This window comes from Heteronotia binoei, chromosome 3, assembly GCF_032191835.1.
Source record: "Heteronotia binoei isolate CCM8104 ecotype False Entrance Well chromosome 3, APGP_CSIRO_Hbin_v1, whole genome shotgun sequence".
NCBI classification, from domain to species: domain Eukaryota; kingdom Metazoa; phylum Chordata; class Lepidosauria; order Squamata; family Gekkonidae; genus Heteronotia; species Heteronotia binoei.
The window spans coordinates 162,420,135-162,433,328 of record NC_083225.1 but is presented as its reverse complement, the minus strand read 5'-3'; the positions used below and the strand labels follow the sequence as shown (position 1 = coordinate 162,433,328).

The window sequence follows — 13,194 nt, the reverse complement described above, 5'->3', positions numbered from 1 at the left end:
GGCTTTATTTATAACATATAGTCCTGGGAGACAAACACTGACAATTCTATTACAGAGAGATGTTCTCAAATTTAATCTGAATGCTAGAAGCAATCTTTATGCTTGGATTGACTCCCTTTCTCCCAGATCTCTTTATTCTTGCTTAGATGATGAATGGACCTTTAACATGCTGGGTAATTGATCTGATCTAGGAATACAGTGCTACAAGTACTGGACAATGTTAATGACCACACTCAATCACACACAGTGTAAACATTATGGTTTGCATAAAAATAATCTCCAGTACTGTCAGCCATAGTGAAGCATTAATGCCACTTCTCACATCATTTGTTTCAGGAAGTCCAGTGAGTATAAATAATATATTTGAAGTACAATTTTTTTTTGAAGGAAGTATATATGAAGCAGATGCCAAGCACAACTCTGATGCAGAATCCCACACCCCTCTTTAGATGCAATAAAATTAAGGCTGAGTTCAAATTACTTACTTTTTTATATCCCTGGAGAAATATCTATTTATTCATTTATTTTATCGGACTTGCTCTCACTATTATTACATTTTACAAGTCCTCAGTGGCATGGCTACATAGGCAAATCTGACTAACCATGTAACATTTTGATGTCAACCTGCTAATTATGACTTTGATTGGCAGGCATCCCTCATCCAAGAAGTGCTCTCAACTGTCCACATTTTTCCCCAGTGATGTCACCATATCACTAAAATCTGATTGGATATGTAGCAACATACCATCTCATTGCCTCTGAGCTTCCTGATTAGCTATGATCAACCAACCATGTGAATGACCAAGGAAGATAAATTGTAGTCAAAAGGAAAAAGTGAGCCAAAGCAGCCGCCACTGCTGAGGGGGGATAGAACAGGTTAGTGAAAAAGTGAATATCTGAACAATCTAAATGTTTTCCAGAAATTATTCATCATTAAAATTGCTGTTTTTGATCTGAAAATAGAAACTGGAGAATATTCAGTGAAGTGTCAAATAAAACAAGTTCTCATAAACACTTCAATTGGCCGTGATTTTTTTTTTTAAACAAAGCTTCTAATTTGTGATCCTAGGTCAATGGTATATTTCATATACTGATATATTAGCAGAAGCACTATGAGTTTACTGCCCGAGGATGCAAAGCATGTTTTGTGGCTCTGTACAATGCTGCTAGTCAAATCTCCCCCTAATTTATGGAAATATGAATGAGATGTCCTGAAGCAAATGGCTCTGTGAAGCATACTGAGGATGCCAGAGGAAATTATCCAAGGCATTTAGTTTTCTAAACATTGTCAGTCATGAGCCTACCAACAGCTCATGCCCTATCACCTGTCACTCTCTCTCCTCACTCTAGAAAGCTGTCCACAACCATCTGCCATGACTTCTACTATCTCCTATCACAACATAATGAAATATTTATTAGAACACAACCAGATTTTATACAGGAGGATTTCAGAGTTCCTCTTATTTAGTAGATGAAATGATATAATAATTTTACCAAACGTTAATTTGCTTCAAAACTGTTTTCTTCTTTTCTAACATGCAGCTTTTTCGTGACTATCAATAAGCTTTTAAGTGACTATCAGTAAGCTTAGATCCACTGCTAGAATCTTTCTACCCCAGAGTTTTCTATTTATCTCTGAAAACACCTCACAGGTTTTACAAGATCAAAGAGTCATGTGGCAGGCAGGGCTGGCTCACCCACTAGGCAAACTAGGCAGTTGCCTAGAGCACCGGCAGGGTGGGGGCACTGAATTCGGCCTTCCCCCCTCGGCAAACACCGAGTTTGCCTGCTCCCCAGCTTCCCCCTCCCTCCCCCCAAAGTCTATTTAAATGCCTAGAACCATCGATGGAGCACCAGGCTCCGGACTATCTAAAGGCATACCCCCCCCCACGATCAGCTGATCGACGGGTAAAACCATGGGGCGCACTGCCAATGCCCAGGCAGGTCAGCAGCAGTGGGCCACCAAGCCTAAAAGGGTGGCCACGGCACTGCTGCTGCCTCCTCCCCACTTCCGTGGCAGTGCACGGGGGGGGGGGGGTGCAGGGGGCCTGAGTCTGCCTAGGGCTCTATGCGTCCAAAGGCCAGTCCTGATGGCAGGTATACCAAATGGCTAGTTACTTAACAATAATCTATTTCTAAATGATATAATCTATTATATATTATGCTACTTGCTGTATTTTAATCTTAAAAAAGGTGTCTTTTCCAAAAATTTTGGATAGCTGCATTTTGAGTCATTTTGTTTGCCTAACAAACCAAGATAGCAAAATTTGATCTCCTGTCACAGAGGACATCTACTTTGAATTAGAGATACAGAGTTGGAATTTCATAGTCATAACCGCATCAGAACCATATGTCTTCATAAAACAATGATGTAAATGATCCTAGTTGGAACAGAATGATTTCTGCATTTAGGAGCAGTTCTGCTCTGCCACTGTTCTCTCAGCTTTCATTTTCCTAGGTCATGGGAGGCTGGAGGGGCAGTGAGGACAGAGAATGACACTGCTGATATGTGTCCGACGGAGATATAAACCCAACCTGAGCAGTGGACTGATCTTCTCACCAAACAGGAATGTCCCAATTACCTTTTTCGTGCATAGCACTCCCACTCTCCAAATCAGCTCACTGCCTTTAATAAAATTCTTAGTCAATATGACCACGGTCCTGTGTTTGCATGAACTATATTATTGTTTTTGTCAGTGTCTGGTAGATAGCAGAAGCTGTGGTTCATGATAAACGGCTTGTCCTCATATGGGAGATGCCTAATAACAAAGGCTAAGGCCTCTTAAAAGACAACCAGCCAGCTACTTTGCCCTGCGTGGGACAAAGGCAAACTCCTTGGAGGCACATATAGGCAGGCAGGATAGAAGGGGACAGAGCCAGAAGGCCAGGTTCTGCCCCCACAGGAATAAACCGCCATCTGCCTTGAAGACTATGGGGAGGAACGGAGAAAGCGGCTTAAAGCTCACCCCACTTTGCAACAGTAAATTGCATACATACTTATAAAACATGAGAAAGATCAGAGATGGAGCATAACATAATTATTCTGTGTAAGAAAGGTCCACTGATTAAGAATCTGGAATCTCTTCATTGACTTTATTTTATTTAAAAGTAAATATGGAAGGACCTCAATATGAGGAGCTCAGCCATTCACATAAGGTGGAGGGTGGGCTGCAGTTCAGTCAAAACTGGAGCTGCCCCCCCCTCACCCCATGCTCTGCCTGCTGTTTTTTGAAGCAAATTTGATCTCAATTCTGAAATTTATTTCTTTACTTCCTTTGCACACTACCTTTCTCCACAATTGAGATCCAAAACAACTAAGATCATTTTCTTGTCCTTCATTTTATCTTCACAACAACCTGTGTGAGGTAGGTTCAGCTGAGAGTGTGTGACTGGTCTAAACGCAGCCACAGGCCTTCCATGGCAAAGTGGGGATTTGAACCTGGATCTACTACCAGCTCCTAGTCCACATTTTAACCACAACACCACCCTGGCTCTCAGTGACCAGAAAATAGCCAGTTGGAGAGGAAAATGCTAAAACACACAAGTTGCAATAGAGTGCATGCTCCATTTTGTAAAGGAAATCTCACATGCCACATGTTCAGATCCAGGTTAAAGATCATGGAAAAAGGAGGAATAAGTTCTCTGCAAATGCAAACATTTTGCTTGGCCATAGAACAGAAATTTGCGATGGGATTCTTTTGGAGAGGAGTGAAATCCATTGTACTTTGAAAACTAGAGCAAGCATTTTGGAAATCAAAAATCCAGGGAAAAACTAGTAAGAGGAGAATTTTCTGAAGCATTCATCTTTTCCATATGATTTTATTTCTCTAACTTCTTTGTTTAATCTTCTGTGGATATATATTGCCATGACCATTGGTTGTGAAAACATATAAAAGTCATTCAGTCACTCATAGGGTGTTTTCTTACACTTGTAAATGTGGCTTCCAACTTGCTAGAACAACACATTTTCATTTACTATGAGTTTGCTCCCTGTAGTATTTTCACTTACATTGATTAAGCTTTCATTTTTCCCCAGGAGTCTTCTATTTTACAGAGTCCCATCGGACTCCTGAGTGGTTTTGACAGGCTCATTATTTTTCCCTATTCTCCAAGGGATGAAATCATGACACTGAAAGGGAGAATTTCACCACCTGGAACTCAATAGATGCTGAAGGAACAAATCCAAACCCTCTCTTAACATTGTACAAGTAACTGCTAGTGACACATGCCGCTCCCTCCTGGTTATGGTCACCCAGTAATTTATTTTACAGGTATATTTTCTTTTCCTTTCTGCAAGTCAAAGTGTACTAGAAAAAAGCTGGGCAATCAGAAAAGATATACAATACTGCTTTAGAAAACATTTAGTTTGCAAGCGCTATTCCATACAAGAAACCACCAACTGGAAAATATCACATTACTAATGCCAAATCCTGAAAGTGCACTACCCACAACTGAGAGAAATATATGTGCATAGATTTATAAACACAAGTTATAAAAGTGTTACCAGCTTTCTGGATGCAAACCTTCCCTTCCTTCATACATAGGCTTTTGTTCACAAGGCCTGGCTGATATGCATCTGGAGGCTTTGCTTCCACGAGCTCTTTACAGTGTGGCAACCCCCTCCCCCTTTCCAAATCATGTCCTGGTCTTCTATGCTAGATAGTTTGGTTTATGACAATATGATAAGGTAGTATATTTTTGCTTACAGCCGAAGGCCATTACAATTGATCACAAGAAGACAAAATATAAATCAAAAACAACATCATTAGAATAACCAGTCTACAGATACTTCTTACACCATTGGCTTTATAACATAATTTTTTAAAAAGAGAATTGGGTGCATACTGCTTTCGCTTTCTGTGACCTCTTTGCAAGGTATCTGGGCTGTGCCTGCACAGCAATGGTATGTGGAGTCATTCTGATTTGTATGGTTGACAAATACAAATCAAGATGGGGGTGGAGCAGGACTTTTTTTTTGCAGCAGGAACTCCTTTGCATATTAGGCCACACACCCGTGATGTAGCCAATCCTCCAAGAGATTACAGGGCTCTTAGTACAGGGCCTACTGTAAGTTCCAGGAGGATTGGCGACATCAGGGGTGTGTGGCCTAATATGCACAGGAGTTCCTGCTACCAAAAAAAGTTCTGGGGTGGAGGGAGTGGCTGTGAAACTGAATCTCACCTCTCCCAAAGATGAGAAAGGGGTAAGGCTGCCCTTGGTTAGGAACTTAGGATCTAAGCCATGTCTTCAGCTGAATTAAAAAAAAAAAAAAACTTTACACCAGGAAGACATTTAAACCAAACTGCAACTTCACAGCATTCCTTTTGAAACCACCACCACAGTCTTACATTCGACTTAAATGTACAGCTATGAACAGGTCTGAAATGCTTTTTCTGGAAAATCTGCTTGCCCAGCTCTCTACCACCGTGAAGCAAAGGAACTGACCTGTCCAAGCATGTCCGGGGCAATAGGGATGACAGGCCAGATGCACGAGTAGGCTCCAAAGAACACCAGCCATAGCAGCATGCTTCCCCACACAGCCAAGTGACTGAACTGTAGGAAAAAGAAACAATCAAGGCCCAGCAGAGGAAGTCTCTCTCCCTCTCCCCTCTCAGGTATCCTTTTGTTTCGGATCCTTCTTTTTAATTTTTCCCACAGAGACCTTTTGACATCTCACTCACTTTTGAAATGTGGAGCAAGACTGATTATACTGCTCAGAAAACTCTCATGTTATGTTCTCTATGAGACAGCATGTTGGTTTCTTGGTCAGGACCTCACTGGACACCCCTCCTCCCCAGACATTTATTTATGCCAAAAATTTCTGCCACTGAGGGACAGAGGAGGCTGAGTCAAAGGACAAGGAACCTTTAGTTCCACTATGTTCTGCCACATGTCTCTGAGGGACTTTAAAATAAAAATTCAATAGCAAGATGAAGAGATTAAGGTAAAATTTCTCCTGTCTGTTGGCACAACAAACCGCCTTTTAAAAACTGTCTTGAATGGTCCACCTGAGACTGGTGATTGATAAAGCACTTGGGCTGCCAACTCCAGGTTCAGAAATTCCTGGGGATCTGGTGATGGAGCCTGGACAAGGTAGGGTTTGGGCAGGGGAGGACCTTTGTGGGATATAATGCCATGGAAGTAATCCCCTAAAGTAGCCATTTTCTCTAGAAGAACTGACCTATGTCTTTTGGAGCACACTTTTAATTCTGGGAGATCTCTAGATTGCTGTGGCAGATCACCAGGGTTACCAGCTCTGGGGTGGGAAATTCCTTAAGGTTTAGGGGTGGACCCTGGGGAGGGGAGGATTTGGGGAAGGGAGGGACCACCTCCCTTTAAAGCAGGCATTTTCTCCAGGAAAACTGATTTTTATTGTCTGGAGATCAGTTACAATTCTGGGAGATCTCCAGATCCCACCTGGAAGTTGACCATCCTACCTATTTATAAATGCCAAACTCCATTTTGGGAGAACAACAAAGCTTGCCAAGTTAATCAGTCCTGTTTGATAAACATTCTCTTTGTCTAGTATTCTAAATAAAGTAAATAAATCAATGAAACAGTACTTCCCTCTTCCCATTCGGTCTATGTCAAATGACTAGTTATTGCCATCTTTTGCCAAGAGATGAAGACTTTTTAAAAAGGTTTTGCTTGACATCCCCTCAATGATTCCTCCTTCCTCCCCACTGTTTTAATTTTAGCTTTTGTACTTATTTTAAGCTCCATTTTTATCCTGTTCTAATGATGTAATGGTTTGTTGGTTTTAATGGCTTTCAAGATGAGATTTTAATTTTTATGTTTTAATTTGTTAGCCACCTTGGGCAGAAACAGGCCTGTAGTCACGGGGGGGGGGCCTGTGGGGGCACTGCCCCCTGACATCCAGGTAGAGCCCCCCAACTTCTAGGGGACCTCCAGCATGCAGTCTATTTTTTTTTTTTCATTTTCGTTTTGCCATGGCTGAGCTGTTGAAGCACCATCAGTGGCAGCCAGAGCCAGGAGAGCTGAGCAGGGCACAGTTTACAGTGGCAGCTAGGCTTGCCAATCCCCAGGTCCCAGTGGGGGTTCTTCCGCTTTCCCAGGCTCCTTCCCACCTCCAGTCAGCTGGCCGGTGGGGGGAAGCCCTGCCCCCAGAGGACCATGTGCCTTTGGAGGCTTCAGTCTCCGATTGAAAGGCTTCCTCTTGGGATGGTGTGTCTGTGTTACTTTGAAGAAGTTAGCAGCAACTCGTGAGTAGAGATGCCAATCCGTCGCTTCAGAGTCACCAGAAAGGGGGGGGGGGACATCTGCTGAGCACTTCATTATTTCCTATGTGGAGATCGATTCTCATAAGGTATAATGGGGAATTGATCTGGAGGTTTCGGGGGCTCTGGTAAAGGCACCAAAGTTTCAGTATAGTATCTAGTGCCTCTCCCCAAAGTACCCCCCAAGTTTCAAAACGATTGGACCAGGGGGTCCAATTCTATGAGCCCCAAAAGAAGATGCCCCTATCCTATTTCCTATGGAAGGAAGACATTTAAAAAGGTGTGCTGTCCCTTTAAATGTGATGGCCAGAACTCCCTTGGAGTTCAATTATGCTTGTCACACCCTTGTTCCTGACTCCGCCCCAATGTCTCCTGGCTCCACCCTCAAAGTCTCCTGGCTCCACCCCCAAAGTCCCCAGATATTTCTTGAATTGGACTTGGCAACCCTAGTGGCAGCAAAAGCAACAGGTAGAGAGAAGGGAGGCAGAGAAAGCCATGTGGAATGGGGTGGGGAGGGGAGGGGAGAATGGATAGACCTGCTGGCTGCAAAGTGCCAGGGTGGGAGAGAGGAAATGGAAGGAACCCCACCCCCCCACCCACCCCCGCTAGCACGCAAGGTGCAGTCCCTTCTTCACTCCAAAGTTTTAGGGTGGGCTGTCTCAATTTGGCTGTATTCAGAGCCTCCAGCTTTTGCTCCTACCCTACAAAGCTTCTGAGAAGTGGCAAGCCCTGCAGTGAATGGGAAAAGGTGCCCCCTGACTTTTAAAAATGCCCCCCCCAACTCACAAAACCCTGGCTACGGCCCTGGGCAGAAAGATGCTGTTTTGAATAACAACAACAATAATCACCCTTACAAATCCTTAAGTGCACTAGAAAACCTAGATCAGAATTATATGGCATTCAAAAGAAAAATATTTTAGTGCTAGATCTGGTGGACTCAGGAATAGTACAGGCTCAAGATCCTAACCTACATTCAGTCCAAGCCTGATATCCATATTAAAAACAATCCCCCAACAAAACTCTAAAGCTCTATACAGTCTTCTATTATATTTAAGGGACAATCTACCCTAATATTGTCCTTTTTGATACTGCTTTTAAGACATATTATGCCCATGCATGTGTGAATCAGCCCTAAATGTAAGGCAGCATTGTATTTCATGATGATGTTAGAGTTGCCAATCCCCAGTTAGGCGGTAAATAAGGAAAATTGCAGTGTGGAGTTTAGGCAAAGCAAGAAAACCCCATGGACCAAATGTTGCAATATAAGTGTAAAACACTCTTTTACTCAACCACTTTATCACTGTAATTTTTAAGTGTCCTTTGAAGAGTAATTCAACAGGCCAGAGGAAGTGTAAAGGAAACACGAACTTAAACCTAGGACTCGTGTTGCTGCTACTACACATGTTGAATTACTCTTCAAAGAGGAACAGCCGGGCTATCTGCGTCTCTTAACAGAAAGACAAGAAGACAGCAGAGTTTCATACCCGGCAACATTTAAAGTTTGAGTTTCTACTAAGGACTGTTTATTTGCTTTGAAGGACACTTAAGAAATACAGTGATAAAGTGGGGGGGGGGGGGAATAGAATGGAGAATCAATCTGTGGGTATCTAGGGCTCTGGGCCCCCCTGTTTTTTAAGGAAGAGACACCAAATTTGCAGCATAGCTTCTCCTCAAAACCCTCTCCAAGACTGGGGGTCCAATTCTATGAGCCCCAAAAGGTGTCCCTATCTTCCATTATTTCCAATGGAGGGAAGGCATTTAAAAGGTGTGTGGTCCCTTTAAATGTGATGGTCAGAGATATGGGATTGCAGAATTGGTGCTCTATAAAACTACCTTTCTGCCTTGCATATCCATGGGCAGAAAGGGAATACGTTTCAATAATCTCTCCCTGCTGCAGACCTTGGTGCTCATTATATGATACCCCAATAGAGATAAAAGCACACATTTTCACAGACGTTGATTTTCAGAATTCAGTTTGCAAAGCTAAGGTAGTATTTCATGCACAACATGTACAAACAAAACTTGCAATAACCACAAATGTTTCTCAGTGGTGAGGTTGAAAAGATAATCATCAACGTTGCTGAAAATGCAAACAATCAGAAACTTTCTCTCAGCTCTGTTAAGTGACAGCTACTGTGCATCCCCCCCTTATTTATTTATTCAGGCCTTCATTTCCCCCTATCACATCCTCTTGTTAGAATGAGACTTTCTCACGCCTCAGACAAAGCTACATGTAACAAATCCACCTGATGATGGAAATGAAGCTTAACTCGACAGCAACAATCTGCAAGTTCTGGGAAGAGGTCTAAATGGGGCAAGTCGCCTACAGCTGAAACAATAAGTCTTGCCAGCCACAGAGTTGGTAAGATCGAACGATAGACTGAGAAGAAAATGACCCCCTTCATCATAAAAAACACATCCACAAATTAAGTGAAACAAGCTATTTTCTTTCTGAACACCAGATTTATTGGGTTTCAGGAGAGCCTTTTTTGGCTCAGTTCAGAAAGCAGATCAGTAATTGATGTCTCTTCAGCCACTGGGGGGCAATTAGATAGAGAAGAAGCATAATATTATACAGAGTTTAATAAGGTTTAAAGGCATGCCCTATGTCTAAGCCATGAACATAGCCACACACTTTTTGTATGGGTGAGTTCAGAGTGGTGAAGACAATGAATATGAGATAATGAAAAGGAAATGTTACTTTAAACTGAATTAAATTAAATTAAACTATGGCTACCAGGAGTTTTTATTCTATGATGCAGTTTATCTGCTGTTTCAATAGTTTTTCATAGTTGATGTCAATGATGGTGTGAAGAAGTGCCTTATTGCTTGGGCAGGGGGGGGGGGGGAGAACCCCACTGTGCATTTTAACAGTTTTTTCCCCCTGGGCAGAGAACAGGCAGGGAAGAAGGAAGTCTGTTCATGGCTGTTCAGGTTCACCTCAGCTACCCAGGACTGGATCTACGTGTTTTTTGAGGGGGGGGCAAAATTAAAAAATGATGCCCCTTTATGGGCCATTCTATCTTATGGTCCCATAGAATACAATGGACTCCATACCCAATTTGGCGCCCCCCTCTGTCAGCACCCAGGGCAAGCACCCCCCTCTGCCCCCCCAATCCAGCCCTGTAGCTACCTCTTAAGAAATATCAATAAGTCTAGCCAGAGATATTGGAATGGGCAAGTCCCCCCCCCTTCCCCATAGCAGGGAACAGCAATTTGAAGGGATAAAATCCTAAATAGTCTCCAGGAAGGAAATTCCTGCAGATCTCCAGGAAACACCTCTTTGACCTGGCGTAACCTGGTCAATGGGTGGAGTACCAAAAATGATAAAATCTCCTTGCAAGAAGGTGGTCTTTTTCCCTGGGATGCTGCATCTATGAGCACATAAAGACCTCTCCTCTCACAGGACAGCCATTGACCATGTGCTCAACTCCAGAGCTGAGGGAAGCTTCAAGGTAATGGAGCCACTGTAGAGACCTAGAACATCTTAAAGCAAAATGACCCTGTCCTATTTAACATCTGACAGGGCATGTATAGAGAAAGGGACAGAGGCTCTATCTCATATAATTACCTACTCAGACAATTGGAGGGGGGGCATGGATCAGGGATCCTGAGGAAAATCTTTGAAGGATGGATCAGTTTATATTGGAAGAAAGTGATCTTTGATGCGTCCTGGGCCGTTTCCACATCAGAGTGATTTTCACATTAGTCTGGTTGCTGATGAGATCCTCTGCAAAATCATCTTTGCAATGGGGATTCCAGATAGCCGAGGGTGATTAGTTACTTCAGACCAACACAGCTGCCCACCTGGATTTTTCTCATTACTGTTAGCTATGGTTTCCCTTTCACACCTGATGTGCACTGAAAGCTACCCCACTATGTTATCACATGATTGTTCAGCCACTCTGTTTATTTTTTTTTAAGAACATGGGTAATCAGGGCTGGCCTGCCACTAGGCAAACTAGGTGATTGTCTAGGGTGCCAGTCTTCTGGGGGTGCCAACTGGGCACCCCCCCCCATGTGACTTGGTGATGTTATCAGTGCAGGGGGGGCACCAGAAGTTAGTCTTGCCTAGGGTACCAGGAAGTCTACCTTGTGGTAAACAGTTACCCTGTGGGTAACACTGCATAGAAATCATGCAAAACTTTTTTAAAAAATCTCCCCATGTTTACAGATGCCTCTGACAACCCCCCTGCACCTCCCTAAAAGGCAGGTTGAGTTGTGGATGATTCTCTTCTCTCTTGTTGTTTGAAAAAAACAAACACAAGAGCATGAATAATGCTGGACAGGAATAACACAATGCCTTTTAAAGATAAACCTTATCCTCCAAAGATCTGCTCCCCTCTGTCTACAAGGAAGGCAGTCCTCTTCTGTTATGTTAATTCCTCTTGGGAATTGGCTCTTTGCTAGCATCAAGAAATTAATGGAGTAACTGACTAGCAGTTTGCTGAAGTCCTTCAGTTATTCCGTTTCCAGACTGCTGCTGCTGATAGCATCTTGCTCAGGAAACACTGGGGATTTTTACAGGTTTAAAATAAAGAAGATTTTTGTGTGTGGAAGGAGCAGGCTGTTAACACCCTGTGCACAAATAGAGGACAATGTCATGTGGAGATGTGGTAAATCTTTGGTGTGAAAACAGCCCTGGAATCAGATCATTTACAGCTTTAAAGGTCAAAAGACATCTTCCTCAAAACTAACTGAAAGCTAACTAAGAGGTTTTCTTATTCCTGCCTCATTTTCCTTTATGTAATTAGCAGGTGTGTTTAGATTTATTTAGGATGCCGGGTCATTTTTGTTAAAATCATGGATGCACAGTTTCTACTGAGTTATTACCAGGACACATTTTTTTTAGTTTTGTGGTCCCTTGACAAGAACCTTTAGGAGACTGGCCCTTCTTCCCTGGACTAGATCTCTGTAGTGTTCTCCTAGAAGGAGGCCTCATAGTAACAACAGTCTGTGATGTATGCTTCTCTCATGTGCTGAGAAAACAGTGATATGGTATATTAAGAATCAGACTGGAGCTAGATGGCAGCTGAGTTGGCCTTCCAACATCAGTTCAGCGTGTTTGTTTTAACCAGGTTTTTTTTTGTAGCAGGAACTCCTTTGCATATTAGGCTGATGTAGCCCATCCTCCAAGAGCTTACAGGGTTCTTCTTACTGTAAGCTCTTGGAGGATGGGCTACATCAGGGGACTGTAACCTCGTATGCAAAGGAGTTCCTGCTACAACCCCCCCGCCCCGGTTTTGACATAAAATCTTGAATGATATGGTATCAGGAATGTCATTCTCATGTATGAAACCATCATCTTCAGAGGCTCTTCTCCAGGTTCTACCTTCAGAAGTTAGGTGGAATGCTACCTGGGAAAGTGTCTTTCCTTTGGTGACGTCCCTCCTTTGGAATCCCCATTCCAGAGAACTTCACCTGGCACCATTAGTTCCAGACCAAGTTCATACTTTTTAATTACATCTTTGAACATTAGCTGTAATGCCTTGCATTACTGTTTTTATTGATATTTACTTGTTTATAGTCTTTCTGCTTACAGGATTTTTTTTGTTATTTTTTGTTGGCAAATTAATAGCACAACCACACTGATTATGGAACAACCAGAAAACAGACCTAAAGACTTTTATAGTGAAAAGGAACAATCAGAAAGATATACAATAAGTCACTATCTTCAAATAAACTTATTTTAGTTGCTTAACTTTTCAGGCTGCAGGCACTGTAGGAAAAATGCCAATGATAGATCTCGTAATTCAACACCTACATTATATAACATATATTCCAAATGTATTATTTTCTTAATTATAGCATAAAATTGGAAGAGGATGGAAAGTTACAATTTAAAACATGTCTTAATACTTACTTTTGTCCAAGCTGTGGTTTCCAAACCAGCTTTCAAACAGACTGTCACCACAACATACTGCCAAAAAAAGAAAAATGCAGGAAAATAATTTAA

The 13,194-nt window shown here is 42.4% G+C and overlaps 1 protein-coding gene across 3 annotated transcripts in view; it reads right to left on the bottom strand.

Annotated features, from left to right (window-relative positions):
* The window catches only part of ATP8A2 (ATPase phospholipid transporting 8A2), a 499,041-nt gene that overhangs the window by 121,553 nt on the left and 364,294 nt on the right, over window positions 1-13,194 (bottom strand). For all 3 annotated transcript variants that reach the window (XM_060234774.1, XM_060234775.1, XM_060234776.1), the window contains 2 exons: window positions 13,102-13,158; window positions 5,446-5,553 (listed from right to left, as the gene is read on the bottom strand). In XM_060234774.1, the coding sequence (XP_060090757.1) occupies window positions 5,446-5,553; window positions 13,102-13,158 (165 nt within the window). The remainder of the gene's footprint in view (window positions 1-5,445; window positions 5,554-13,101; window positions 13,159-13,194) is intronic.